This window comes from Carcharodon carcharias, chromosome 4 (assembly GCF_017639515.1).
Source record: "Carcharodon carcharias isolate sCarCar2 chromosome 4, sCarCar2.pri, whole genome shotgun sequence".
NCBI classification, from domain to species: domain Eukaryota; kingdom Metazoa; phylum Chordata; class Chondrichthyes; order Lamniformes; family Lamnidae; genus Carcharodon; species Carcharodon carcharias.
The window spans coordinates 170,847,266-170,862,290 of record NC_054470.1 but is presented as its reverse complement, the minus strand read 5'-3'; the positions used below and the strand labels follow the sequence as shown (position 1 = coordinate 170,862,290).

Sequence of the window (15,025 nt, the reverse complement as noted above, 5' to 3'; positions counted from 1 at the left end):
GCAGCCTTCTTCTTCATTATCAACCACTTGGCCAATTTTTGTATTGTTTGAAAATTTCTTAATCATACCACCTATATTTAAGTCCAAATCATTGATATAAACCACAAAAAGGGACCAATACCACGTGTTGTGATATGATGTGCATTTACTTTAAGAGGGCATGTCTCAAACTGCTGTCAATCATTATTACCACTGAGACATGCACTGATATACTAGTCCCATGACCTGTAGTCAATCAGTAAACAACAGCTGTTGAGGTCAGATATGTGCCTCACAGCTTCCCATCGAACATTATATGTATATAGTCTTATCTTCAAGGAAAGAATCCACATTATTGTTTCACCAATCCTTGTGTACGATTGGTATGTTACATTGAAGAAGTGAAAGTAGCATCAAGCCCTCTGGAATGCTACTGGAAAGAACCTCCCAATCAGGAAAGAAACTCCCAATCACAAAGACACACCTCAACCGTTACACTTCGCTTCGTGCTCTGTGCCAATTTTAGATCCAAGTTGCCACTATGTCTTGGATCCCATAGGCCTTTACTTTGGTGGCCAGATTGCCAGTGGGACCTTAAAAAAACCTTGCTAAAATCCATACAGTCCCTCCATCCCTGCGATTCCCCTCAGCTCTGCCAGGGGCCACTCCCCCCCTCAGCTCTGCCAGGAGGCCTCTCACCCCCTCAGCTCCACTAGGGGGCCTCTCCCTGCAGTTCCCCTCAGCTCCACCAGGAGGCCTCTCCCCACTCAGCTCTGCCAGGAGGCTTCTCCCCCCCTCAGCTCCGCCAGGGGGCCTTTCCCTGCAGTTCCCCTCAGCTCCACCAGGAGGCCTCTTCCCATTCAGCTCCGCCAGGGGGCCTGTCCCCCCTCAGCTCCGCCAGGGGGCCTCTCCCTGCGATTCCCCTCAGCTCCGCCAGGAGGCCTCTCCCTGCGATTCCCCTCAGCTCCGCCAGGAGGCCTCTCCCTGCGATTCCCCTCAGCTCCGCCAGGAGGGGGCGGGGCCTCTCCCTGCAATTCCCCTCAGCTCCGCCGGGGGGGGCGGTGGGGAGGGCTCTCCCTGCGATTCCCCTCAGCTCCGCCAGGAGGCCTCTCCCTGCAATTCCCCTCAGCTCCGCCAGGGGGCCTCTCCCTGCGATTCCCCTCAGCTCCGCCAGGAGGCCTCTCCTCCCATCTCTCGCCCCCACCAGTGTTGTGTCATGGCGGCGGGCGGCGTCGACTTGGTGTCCGAGTTCCTGCAGCAGAACCGGCGGCTGTCGGACTGGGTGGAGACGCTGCGGGGGGACCACGAGTCCGAGAAGCACTGGAAGGCCCGCCGTGAATTCATCCTCCGCAACCTGAAGGAGGAGCAGAAGGCGAGCGGGGCCGAGCCGGAGCCGGGACTGGGCACTGACCAGCTCCTGGCTCTCTCCATGGTCTGGGCCAACCATGTCTTCCTGGGCTGCCGGTGAGTGAGCGAGGGAGGGAAGGAGGGAGGGCCGGGGCCTGGGCCTCGGCCTCGGCCTCGACACCCTCTCATTCCTCAGTGGCTGAGCTCGGGGTTCGGCCTCCCACCAGCAAACACTGAGAAGATGATCAAACGTTCCAGCCAGGGCCATCTGGCTGCAGATAGCGCCTCTTATATTCACTCACCGGGGATGGGGTGGGGGGAGGGGCCATCACTGGCCGGGCCAGCATTTATTGCCCATCCCTAATTGCCCCTGGGAAGGTGGTGGCGAGCTGCCTTCCTGAACCACTGCAGTCCCTGTGTGGGGTGGGTGGTTACTTGGAGAAATCACCCCCTCCTCTCATTTTATTTTAATTAAACTTTCCTCAGGATTGCCAAATTTAGAATTTGGTTTATAATATTTAAGAATGAATGGGGGGGGGGAGGGGGGGGCTGTGGTGTGGGGTGGGGAGAAGGGAAAGAAAACTAAGACGACCTGATGATTCTGTATCAAAAGGTTAGGGTGTTTCTTATTTCGAAATGTCAGGCTTGTTTTTTTCCTTCTGTGTCCGGCTTAGAAAGAAAGGTTGGCGTTAAAAATGTGGGACCGACAGGCAGGTTGGGAGAGCGAGGGGTGTGGGGAATGAGTTTACAGCCGCTCGTGGTAAAAGCAAAATACTGCGGATGGTGGAAATCTGAAATAAAAAACAGAAAACGCTGGAAAAGCTCAGCAGGCCCGGCAGCGTCTTTGGGGAGAGAAACAGAGTTGAGACGAAGGAGAGTCACACGGACTTGAAATCTTTTAACTCTTGTTTCTCTCTCCACATTTGCTGCCATACCTACTGATTTTTTTCCAGCATTTTCTGTTTTCATTTTACAACTTGTGTTGATTTAGTGCCTTTAAATATAGCAAAACCTACCAAGGTGATTCTCAAGGGCATTTTATCAAATGAAATTTGCCACAAATAGGATAGGTGACCAAAAGCTTGGTGAAAGAGTAGGATTGAGGGAGCATCTTAAAAAGTAAGAGGGGCTCAGGGAGGGAATCCCAGTATTAAAGAGAAAAAAAAACTGAATATGATGATGGAGAGCTGGATGTCGTCAGCATAAATATGTGGAATATGGCATTTTGTTCAATCACTGCCAGGGTTCATAAAAACTTTGTGGCTTAAGTACAAGCTGAACTTTGAGATGTGACCAGCGGAGTCCCAGTGTGGTCTTTTCTTGAAATCTTTGCTGTGGAATTTGTTACCCATGATTGTAGTTTGTTTTCTGCCAGCAATGGCTGATGTGGTGATCAGAATGGCAACCAGTGGATCCTTTGTATTTAAGTGGTGATGCCTACAAGTGTAGGTTCAGTGTTTTTTTATTAACAGGAATTATGATGAACAATGTGTATCATACATGTGTAATTCTGTACTTGGATTTTAAACAAGTTAGATAATGGAGAGTTCTAGCAGGATTTTGATAAAAGTGTAATTGTGGGCATTGCATGAAAGCTGCCCTGTTTATATCCCTGCACCATGTTGATATTGCTCTTAGCTGGTGTGCAAAATAAAGATTGCAGTGACAGATTGTTTAGAGATTAGGTAAGAGAATGTCTGGAGTTCAGTGCTGGCCATGATTCGGGTTGGAGTGGCAAGCAGTTAGTGAACCTTCTGCTCCTCCGGTGCTGAGGAGAATGGTGGCAGTGCAATGCCTTTGTATATTATGTTGAGGCGCTGCCTCGCTTGCTGTTGGGGCGATTCTTTTGGCTGTTGTGACTACAGCAAGGATTCAAACCCGCAGTTGTCCAATGCAGTAGCCATTTCAAAGTGTGGTGGTCCAAGATGCAAGTTCCTGATGTGCAGTGCCACACGAACAAACAGGTCAGAACCCTCTTTCCCACCACTCACATGGTGTCACACCACCAGCTGGCCCTGCTAGAGACCGTTAACATTTAAAAGAGAAATCCAAACTCCTCGTTTTAACCAATAGGACTATGCCACAAGTTTTTCATGTTTTTAAACAGAAACAAACTATATAAAAGTCTTTTAAAAAAACACACTAACTTAATATGATTTATAACTACATATCTTATGCACTCAGATTTACTACTTATTTCCCACAAGATTTCTCTTATACCTTACAGTACCTTAGAATTCTTTGCTTGTGTCAGGACAAAGTAAGCCACATTCTTCTGGAATTTACTTTAATTCCTCTCAGTTCCAGTTATTTTCTGTGATAAGACTTTTTGTTTAATACTTCTTGGCTGCGGATGCCTCAGTCCCTTGTTCTGGTTGCTTCTCAATGCTTCCCAGCTAATTCCACTGAGTTTTCTTTGCTACAAGGTTCTGTGAGGACCACTGTAGATTTCCTCCACTAGCTGCAAGCCAGGGTAAATCATCCAGCTACTTTTCTTTCACAAAATCCAAGCTGAGAGTAAGCCCCCATTTGCATTCCATATGGAACGATGAAGTTAGTATTTTCTCGGTTTAATTGCCAGCCTGACTAACGCCTATTGGCTTTCTCCATCTTCTCTCAGTAAGCTGCAGACTGCCAGAATCCAACAGCAACTAAACTGCCTCTATTGAGGTTTATTATAGTCAATAATTGCACTCTAGGTGGTACACATGAGTCATCCAGACCATTCCCTAGCTCCTGTTCAGCACATACCACAGCAGGGCATAGCGTCAGAGCTCGACGCATGTCAATTGATAGATATGTACCTGGATCCAAGTTGGAATCATGCTATATCACCCCACTAATTGTGTTCATCTGGGTGAACTTTTCATTATTTCATGCTGGTTTGGAGCTTTCAATCTGTTCATTATCGATGCTACATTGGGAATTTTCAATCTATCCATTGCTCCATACACAATTGGAATTGCCATCAAGTGAGCAGAATTCTCAAATAGACTGCTGAGAGTTACGACCTGGAAGGGTGGTGGTAGCAAATTCAGTAGAACTCTCACAAAGGAATTGGATGTATAGTTGAAAAGAAAAGAAAATTGCAGGAATGTGGGGAAAGAGCAGGGGAGTGAAGCTTTTAAGACAGCTCTTTCAAAGATCAAGCACAGGCGCAGTGGGCTGAATGGCCTCCTACTGTGGAATATTTCAACAGATGCATGGTCCAATCTGTGCAAGTATGCGTAAAGCAGATTTGAATAATCAGATTCAAGTCCACTATGTGCAGAGCGCATGCATCATCTAATTTGATTAGAAGTCAAGTAATCTAATATAGTTGCTCTTCACATACTTACTGCAGATCTTGGTGTACACATTGTAATTTGGTGGCACTGTTTGTTATTTTGTGATTCAGATACTCACAGTCGGTAATGGACAAAGTGTTGGAGATGGGAGAAGGCATCAAAGTTACAGATGCTCCAGTTCACACAAGAAGGGACGATTTGGTTGCCAATAAGCTGAAGAAAAGAGACCTTTCAAACAGCAATGGTTAGCACATTAATTGTATACTGGAGTGTCTTTTGAAAGGTTACCTTACCTATCTGTTTAATTAAAATAAACTGCAGTTTATTCAGTGCTGGCTACAACAGTATCTTAGAGACAAGTGCTACATATTTGTGATTAAGTTCTGACAAAAAAGGGTCCTTTTTTAAAATTTGCCAGGCTATTGGAAAAGTACATCAGAGGTGGGACAAATGGATAGCTTTTTCAAAGAGCAGATATGATAGCCCGAATGACCTGTTTCTATATATGATTCCACAATTCCAGTTAAACACTAGGTGTCAACAGCCATAGCTCAGCAATAGCACCCTCACTTCCGAGTCCGATTATATGGTTCAAATCACAGACCAGAAACCTGAGCATGTAATCTAGGCGGATACATCAGTGCTTTACTAGGTGAGTGCTGCCTTGTCAAAGGTGCTGTTTTTCAGCTGAGATGTTGAACTGAAGCCCTGTCTGGCCTCCCAGGTAGACCTAAAAGATCCCATACCACTACTTGCACATGCATCAAAGAATTCTCAGTGTCCTGGCTAGCACTTATTACTCAACCAGTATCATTGAAAAAGCTTACTTAATCATTTGTTTCATTGCTGATTGTGGGACCTTGCCATGTACAAATTGGCTGCCATGTTTCCCTGACAGTGACTGCACTTTAAGTGTACTAAATTGGCCACATTAGGATGACCTGTGAAAGATACTACATAAATACAAGTTAGTATTGTCCTAATTTATGTTGCTGTCAGTTAACTGTTTCACTTATTAGACAAGCTATTCATGTGATCTGTTCAACTCATTCAATGGAACAGCAGATAAATATTTTTAGTGCCTTAACCAAATCTGTTTAATGAAACAATTCAGGACTTTACTCTAAACAAGCTGTGAGTGATCCAGTTGTATCAGTGCTGTATTATTCTAACTCTTAGAAGCACATACTGATGTTGAGTTTCTATTTATTTTTATGCATTTTTCAGGTGGATGTCAGTAGTAGGGTAGGGAATAGATTTCCATTTCTGCCATTCAGTGTTGACATTAGACATGACTGAGTCGGGTATGTTGTGTATCAACTCCTGAGTAATGCTCCATCTGCTATATGCAACATCACGAGTGATTGCTACATCTTTTTGTTTCCCGTAATAGGCATCCTTGTAGCTGCTTCTCTTAAATTGCCTACTAATGTGTGCTTCATTCAGTTCTATGGATCTGGACTGACTAGAACCTAAGCTGAAACTGGCTAATACCAAAGCAAAATACTGTGGATGCTGGAAATAGGAAATTGAAACAAAAAATGCTTGAAATACTCAGCTTTCCTTGCATCATGTGAAAGGTCATCGACCTGAAATGTTAACTCTGTTTCTCTCTCCACAGATGTTGCCTGACCCGCTGAGCATTTCCAGCATTTTTTGTTGAAACTGTCCAATCTCATTTTATTTAAGAAGTTTACAACACCAGAAGGGAGGATACTCTTAACTGCCTCATGTAGCTCCTTTTGATAAGATAGAAAAATGTGTTATTATTCATTCTGTCTAATGCTAAGTTTGGCTGTCTCTCAATTAGTGATATTCGTCAAATTCCTGTTAAAGAATCACATTTAAAATAAAAATAGCAAACCACTCAAAAGACCACGTGAGGAATTGAACGTTCATAAACATTAAATGTAGATATTCACTATATAGAAAAGTAAGAATTGTGCTTAAATTGGAACTGAATAAAATTAACTAAAATGAAAAGTTTATACAATGGAGAATGGACTGACCCTGGAAAGATTCCAGTGATGTTCCAGAACCATCAGAAAATGTAATTCTACAGATTAATCCAGCATCTGTCATACATTTACTGTCAGCTGAACAGATAAACAAGTGAGTTTCTCCTGGGTGGCAGCCACTCCTGATGCCAAATGCCAGGCATGCCTGGCTTTCTCTTTTTAATTTTTGTTCTTTCCTGTGGGAAAAGAGAGTATGTTGCCTCATTATGAGCTGCCTTTAACAGATGTTTGCCATTTAACTGTAGTTTTACCTATCAGGATACAGCACATATGCCACACAACGTGACAAAAAAGCTGACTTAACCATGTGCCTGACTATTAGATCAAGTAAAATGTAGCTGTGGAAATAAGGATTTGAATTTCAATGGATGCCATCATGAAGGCACTTCCATTTAATTTAACTAACAATTCCATCAATTAAATTATAAAGGGCAGGATTTGCTGAATTGTTTAAAATGTCACCTGTTCTGATATGGATTCATGACCATATTGATTTTGCATGAGGTATTTAGCGTCAATAGGTACATTGACACGCCTGCTTCTAAACAAAGCAAGGAATTAATACTAGGAAGAGGCGAGCTAGATGGAGCTGATTGATTTTCCTCTTCACTTCTTTGAGTTTTAAACAGAAACACTCACTTGCATTTTTCAGGGAAGAAGAGACCGCAGTGTGGAATTTTAATTTGCAAATTTCAGGGAAACTCCATAAATCCGTGTAATAAAAACCTAACTCAGTTACCATAAACTAGTGACCTTAATTACAAACTGACTGAAGAATGTGATCCCTTACATATTAAATATCCCACCCCCACTAAAAACTGCTTATTCAATCATTGTAAATCAATAGTCCTGATTGTAAGTATTACTTCAAATGGCAGATTTTTTTTTAAGTTAGTGAGATAATTCTTAACTGTAGTGCACAGCTGTGGAAGCTTGTGCCTGGATTTCTTGCCAGTATTTGTAAATGTTTTTGGACACTAAAGACTAAGCTTCAATTTGAAGTGTATTCCATAACGTGGATTCCACACAATTATGTTTGTTTCAACAGAAACAATAAAAGAACAACTTTTAACGACGAAAAAGGCAGATAAAGAAGATACTTCTATGGAATTTGCTACAATGCCTGAATGTACAGGAAACGGCAGCCAGGGTGTTGATCACACCAGAATCCCAGGCCTGGATGGCTTTCCTGTTAGTGAACCATCAACTCCTTTGCCTGAACCCCAGGTTCAAGCTCCAGCCTGTCCAGCACCATCCACCAGCTCGAATCAAAAGGAGGTCCGTCAAGTCTCGAGACCGAGTGAAATGAAGAAAGTCAGTACTCCTACACAGGTTCCAGTCACCCAACCGCAGACACTGCTGCATCGCCCTGAAGCTCCAGCGCAGACCAAGCATTTCTCATCTAACTCTGCAGAGGTTAAGCCCAATATTCAGCCAGACGTTGTGGATCGCCCTGTTTCTGTCGGGAGTTCCCAAAAAGCTGTGCAGCCCCAGCCCCCTGTCCCGCAAAGCTGCAAGACCCCCATAACAGTGGTCAGTTTAACTCCCGAAGCGGTAAAAGAGAAACAGACCTTTTACAACAAACTCTACAAGGCGATAGCATGGAAGTTGGTGTCAGCTGGTGGTTTCAGCAATGAGCTTAACCATTTGAGCATCTTGAGTAACTGCATACAGTCAGTAAAGGGAACCCTTGAAAGTGTGTGCGTTCCCCTAAAAGATATTTCTGAACTGCATTTACCGCAAAACTCTGCCCGTGAAGGGATTGTTTGTGAACTAAGATCCAAGTCTGTATATTTGGCAACAGGATATGGTAAATGCAAAGTGAGTGCCAAAGAAATGGCCGCTAAGGAGGCTATGAAATTGTTCTTGAAACAAAAGGTTACAGTGAAGATATGTAAAAGAAAATTCAAAGGAAGTGAAATTGAGGATTTAGTACTTTTGAGTGAGGATTCGCACCGGTTAAACCTTGCTCCTGCATTAGTAAATCCCTTAGAACCTAGTACAAGGTAAAAAAAAACACTTGTAAATCATCTAATGAAGTAATTGGAAAAGTGTTATGTATATATACTTAGAAAAATGCAACAGAAGTCTATCGTTAAATTACTTGATGATTGTAAAAGGCACATATTGCAATTGTAGTTAGAGGTTATTTTGGTTTATTTTTGGGAGAAGATTAAAGCTACAATGCCCTACATTTTCTAAAATGGGAAGAAATACTGGGGTCAAAAGTTTTTTCTGGGTTATTGATGCAAATCTAGTTTAAATATGTAGTATTGACTTTGAAGTACAATTCAAGTTACTGTAATAAATGTTCTTGTGGCTACTTGAATTATTTTAAAGGAGAAACAAACTTAATGTATCTTCCTTTGTGTTTTTTAAAATGTGTATAACAAAGCCTCAATGATCATCCATCATTGTGTCCGGTACTGATTAAAGCACCCTTTTACTTTGTCCCAACAATATGGCTTAATCTCAAGAGAATACCGTCTGCGACCCCATATCGGATTTTTCCACCACACCAAATATTGGGAAATTATCAATTTGTGGAACTGTGTCAACAGTATTGATTTATGGAGTTGGTTCTCCTAAAATCTGGGTTGATACCATCCAAGCTGAATTTAACTGAAGAAATGATAGGATAGCCCCTATTATCTGGAAAGGAAGAAAAGATTGTCTTCTGATCAGAACATTTTTTCAGCAACCTAGCAGGTTAACATGCTTTTGGTCAGGGAATTATGTACATTTCAGCAGGCTGTACAAGGTCTGGATTAAAGCACACTACGCAGCTTATCTCGGGGTGAGATTCCAGTTACTGTGCAGTATTTCTTTTGCTGGTCTTATTTAACAACTGGACTGCCATTTCAGATTAGGTGGTTGGACTTTCTCTTTAAATCATCAATGAGCTGCAACTTCTTTTTGATTGAACAGGGATCATTCCCAACCCAACCTGGACTGGCAGCTCAGTGGAATATATGACCAAAATCCTGAGCAAGACCCAAAATGAAGCATTCTATGCGGTTTGCTTTATTTTACACAACCTAGTAAAAGACACATTATTGTCTGTTCTCAGCTGCTCACCTTCACCTGAATGAGGCAGGAGTGTTCACCTAATTTTTAATATTTTAATTTTGTATTGCTTTTAAATTGCATTATTAAAATTTGTAGTTCGGTCAGCTAAAGGAATGTTATAGTATCAGCACAATGTTTCTGTACAGTTGCTTCAAGATTTTTTCACAATTTTTTTTCTGTTTCCATTTCCTATTTTTGAATTTTTAGTTTTGGTCAACATTTGATTATCTTACCCACAAATTTAACCAAGGTAAGCATTTGGCTCCATTAGAACTTAAAATCAAATCTATTCAAAACCTAAAAAATGAAAGTTCCCAGATATTGGACTGGTGCAATTATTGCACTATATTGCAATTGCATTCTTAGTAACAGAATCAGCAGCAGCTGATTATCCAGAAGAAACTATGGGCTTTACAGACAATCTTAATTAGTGAAGGATATTGCATTGCAAGGAATACCTGCTATATCTTATAGTGACAGCTGAGTTTAAAATGATGTGATCAGAAAGATAGAAGTGTCCAAGTGATGGGATTCTTGTAGGATTGAAATTTTGTTCAGAATAGATAGTCTATTAATTCCTTGAAATAAGCACCTGGATGGCAAGTAATGATCTTTTCAATGCCTGACTAAAACTTGTGTAATGTGTAGTTTTAATTGTAACATTCTCAGTAGGAGCTTCAATCGAAATACTTTATTTTTAATTCAGGCCTTTTCAGCTTTAAGTGATACTGTGCATGTAGACTGTATCAGCAGGCTACAGACAGACTGGGCAGTGGAGGGAAGAGATTAAAGATTTCTATTGTTGCAACTCAGTTGCACATTAAAGGTTTTTACATTTTCTGTTTTTGTCATCTTTAACCGCAGTCAGGGATGGAATCTATGTGCATCAGAGGATTTTGGTAAATTGTTATGGTATGTTGTCTCCTTGAATTGTAGAAAACAGTAGTGCAATGATAGATTTTTGTCCTTCATGACTCAAATTGCTTAGGAAGAACATTTTGAATGACATACCATCAGGGTGACCCACTGGTGGTTAGTGGAAGTAACTGAAGCTCCTCATCCTTCATACTATACTAATAAACCTCTGCACACTCTACAAGGCCTTGACACCAAGTGCAATGCCCAGAATTGAACACACTACTCCTGCTGAGACCTAACTAGTGACTTATATAAAAGTTTAACATACTACAAATAGGTAATATTCTGGTTCTACACCTTTTGAATCCAGTGCAGGGCTAGTTTGGAAAGATAATATAAAGATCAGGATTCAATAATCTACAAATATTGAATTAACCGATTCATTTATTGAAAGTTAATTTAGAATCAAAGATTAACTCATAATTTACTATCTTTGGGAGAAATTAGACTCAGAACTGGGGTAATTAAAGTATGCTTGGGGGAATGTTTTTAGATTCCAATCATATATGGAAGGTATGAATGTAATAAAAAATAGGTTTATATCATAGATGTTAAGACATTCCTCCAGCTACCTGTCTTTTACATAGTATTCAAAGCATAGAAACGGACCATTCAACCCAATAGGTCCACATCAGTATTTACGCTTCATGCAAGTCTCCTTCTAGCCTCTTGCTTTTATAATACGGAGATCAGATCTGTTCACAATATTCCAAGTGGAGAGTAACCATGGTTTTAAGCAGGTTTAGCATAACTTGCCTACTTTTCAAACCTGTTCCTCTAGAAATGAACCCCTGTGCTTTGTATGTGCTTTATATGGCTGTATTGACCTGTGTCACAACTTTTAGTGATTTGTGTACATGTGCCCCCACCCTGATTTCTCTGCTCCCCTACCCTATTTTGACAGTTATTTTCCAAGAAATATGAGGCCTCCTTATTATTCGTACCAAAATGCACCACCTCACACTTAATTATGTTAACGTTCATTTGCCAATTAGCCATCCATTCAGCAAGTTTATTAATGTCTTCCTGTATATTGCCCCAGTCTTCCTCTGTGTTAACTACACCTCCCCAATTTGGTATCATCTGCAAATTTTGTAATTCCACTTCTGATTCCCAAGTCCCAATTGTCTATGTAAATGGTGAACAGAAAGTGGTCCCATCTCTGAAGAACACCCCTTTTCACCTTTTGCCACTGCAGACGAGTCCTATGCAGAATAGTAGTGCTCCATTTAAAATTAATTGAAAATTTTTATCTGCCAGCTATCCAGCCCAAGCTTTCTTTCATCTATCCTACATTTAAAGTCACTGTCTCCCAAACCAGAATAATATCTTGCAAACCAAAAGTTAAACCCTAAATCATATTCATCTTAAAATTATGCGCAAGTAAGAATAGGTTTAGGCCCATGAAAGGATTAAATGCCAGCACGGACAAAGAGCATGCATGGTGCTCGGTGATATTCAACTGGCATGTATGAAAGAGAATTAACAGTGTACTGTTTGTTTATAAAATTAGTTTGTAAACAATGAAATAGATGTATGAAAGCAAAATCATTTGAGGAAAACAAATAATTAATGATTTCTATGGTAAAATTTCTTAGAGAATTCCAAAATTAAGTAATTACTGAACAGCAAGTTTTATATCCAAGCAATGGGCCTTTGACTGAAATGTTTATGCTCTAGGATTCAGATTCTTCAATTTAGGCATTAAATTTTATGACAGTTGTTTCATAGAAATACAGGAACAGGAGTAGGCCATTGGCTCCACGAACCTGCTCCGTCATTTAACGAGATCATGGCTGATCCTCTATCTCAACATCATCTTCCTGTACTATCACCATATCCTTTGATGTCACTGGTATCTACAAATCTATCAACATCTGCTTTGAACATACTCAATGACTGAGCCTCCATAACCTTCTGGGGTAAGGAATTCCAAAGCTTCACCACCCTCTGAATGAAGAAATTCCTCCTCATCTCAGTCCTAAATGGCCTACTTCTTATCCTAAGACACTGTCCCCTGGTTCTAACCTTAGTTCTAGGCACCCCCCCCACCCCCCTAACTAGGAGAAGCATCTATGCTGCATCTACCCTGTCGAGCCCAGTAAGAATTTTGCACATTTCAATAAGAACACTTCTAATTTTTCTAAATTCTGGAGAATACAGGCCCAGTCTCCACAATATTTCCTCATAGAACAATCTTGCCATCCCAGGGATTAGTCTGGTGAATCTTTGTTGCACGCCCTCTATGGCCAGTATATCCTTCCTTAGGTAAGGAGACCAAAACTGCACACACTGCTCCAGGTCTGGTCTTACCAAGGCTCTACACAAGTGCAGCAAGACTTCCTTACTCCTATACTCGTATCCCCTTGCAATAAATGCCTTCCTCATTGCTTGTTGCAGCTGTATGTTAGCTTTCGGTGACTTATGAACAAGAACACCCAGACCCCTTTGGATATCAGTACTTCCCAATCTCTCCATATTTAAGAAATATTCTGCATTTCTGTTTTTCCTACAGTGGATAGCTTCCCATTTTTTCACATTATGCAAAACATCTGCCATGTTCTTGCCCACTCACTTAGTCTGTGTAAGTCTCCTTGACGCCTCTTTACATCCTCCTCACAGCTCACTTTCCCACTAAGTTTTGTGTAATCAGCAAACTTGGAAATTTTACATTTTGTCCCCGTATCCAAATCATTGATGTAGATTGTGAATAGCTGGGGTCCAAGCACTGACCTTGCGTTACCCCACTAGTCACAGCCTGCCAACCTGAGAATGATCCGTTTATCTCTACTCTGTTTTCTGTTAACCAATCCTCAATCCATGCCAGTATATTACCCCCATGAGCTCTAATTTTGCTTACTAACCTCTTGTGTAGGACCTTATCAAAAGCCTTTTGAAAATCCAAACCACATCCACTGACTCTCTTATCTATCCTGCTCATAACATCCTGCAAAAACTCCCAACAGGTTTGTCTAACGTGAGTCCCCTTTTCATAAATCCATGTTGACTCTGCCCAAACTTACTATTTTCTCAGTGTCCAGTTATCTCACCTTTCAGAATAAGATTCCAATATTTTCCCTTCTCTGATGTCAGGCTAACAGGCCTTTGTTCTCTGTTTTCTCTTTCTCTCCTTTCTTAAATAGTGGGGTTACATTTGCTACCTTCCGATCTACAGGCATCATTCCAAAATTTATAAAATTTTGAAAGATGATTACCAATGCATCTGCTATCTCTACAGCCACCTCTTTCAACAATCTGGGATGTAGATCTTCAGGTCCAGGGGATTTATCAACTTTCAGTCCCATTAATTTCTCCACAATTTTTTTCACTAATACTAATTTTTTTCAGGCCCTCAATCTCACTAGTCCCTTGGCTCCCCAATATATCGGGGAAGATTTTTGTATCTTCCACGATGAAGACCATGAACAAAGTATTTGTTTATTTTCTCTATCATTTCCTTATTACCCATTATAAATTCTCCATTAAAAAAATAAAAAAAAAACTGCGGATGCTGGAAATCCAAAACAAAAACAGAAATACCTGGAAAAACTCAGCAGGTCTGACAGCATCGGCGGAGAAGAAAAGAGTACAAGTTCTGCTGAAGGGTCATGAGGACTCGAAATGTCAACTCTTTTCTTCTCCGCCGATGCTGCCAGACCTGCTGAGTTTTTCCAGGTAATTCTGTTTTTGTTATAAATTCTCCATTGTCTGTCTGTAATGGGGCCAGATTTGTCTTTACTCACCTTTTCCTTTATACATACTTACTGGAAGCTTTCACGGTCGCTAGTTTACTTTAATATTCTATTTTCTCTTTCTTTATCAATTTCTTGGTTCTCCTTTGCTGAATTTTAGAATGCTCCCAATCCTTAGGCTTACTTTTTTTGGCAACTTTATATGCCTCTTCCTTTGATCTAATACAATCCTTAACCTCTCTTGTTAGCCATGGTTGGATCACTTTTCCTGCTGGCTTTTTGTGTCTTAAAGGAATGTAAATTTGTTGTAAACCATGTATTCATTCTTTAAATATTAGCCATTGCCTGTCTACCATCATACCTTTTAAAATTGTTCCCCAATCAACCTCAGTCAACTTGCCCCTCATACCTTCGTAGTTTGATTAGATTAAAGACCCCAGTTTCGGACTGAACTCCATTTTCAAACTTCATGTAAAATTCTATCATATCGTGGTTACTCTTCCCTAAACGCTCCTTTACAATGAGGTTATTAATTAGCCCTTTCTCATTGCACAATACTAGATCTAAAATAGCCCATTCTCTAGACTGTTCCTCAACATATTGTTCTGGATAACCATCAAATATACATTCCATGAATTTGTCCTCCTCAGCATTAGTGTTAATTAGGTTTACCCTATATAGATTAAAGTACCCCATGATTACTGTATTACCCTTG

At 41.0% G+C, this 15,025-nt stretch overlaps 1 protein-coding gene across 1 annotated transcript; it reads left to right on the top strand.

Moving 5' to 3' along the window:
- The first annotated feature begins 1,188 nt into the window (after positions 1-1,188).
- On the top strand, positions 1,189-12,878 carry LOC121277469 (CDKN2A interacting protein). The gene is made up of 4 exons (XM_041186993.1): positions 1,189-1,443; positions 4,724-4,857; positions 7,680-8,637; positions 9,908-12,878. Exons 1-4 carry the CDS (start codon positions 1,196-1,198, stop codon positions 9,969-9,971), a joined length of 1,404 nt encoding a protein of 467 aa, XP_041042927.1. The 5' UTR covers positions 1,189-1,195; the 3' UTR covers positions 9,972-12,878.
- Positions 12,879-15,025: the final 2,147 nt, after the last annotated feature.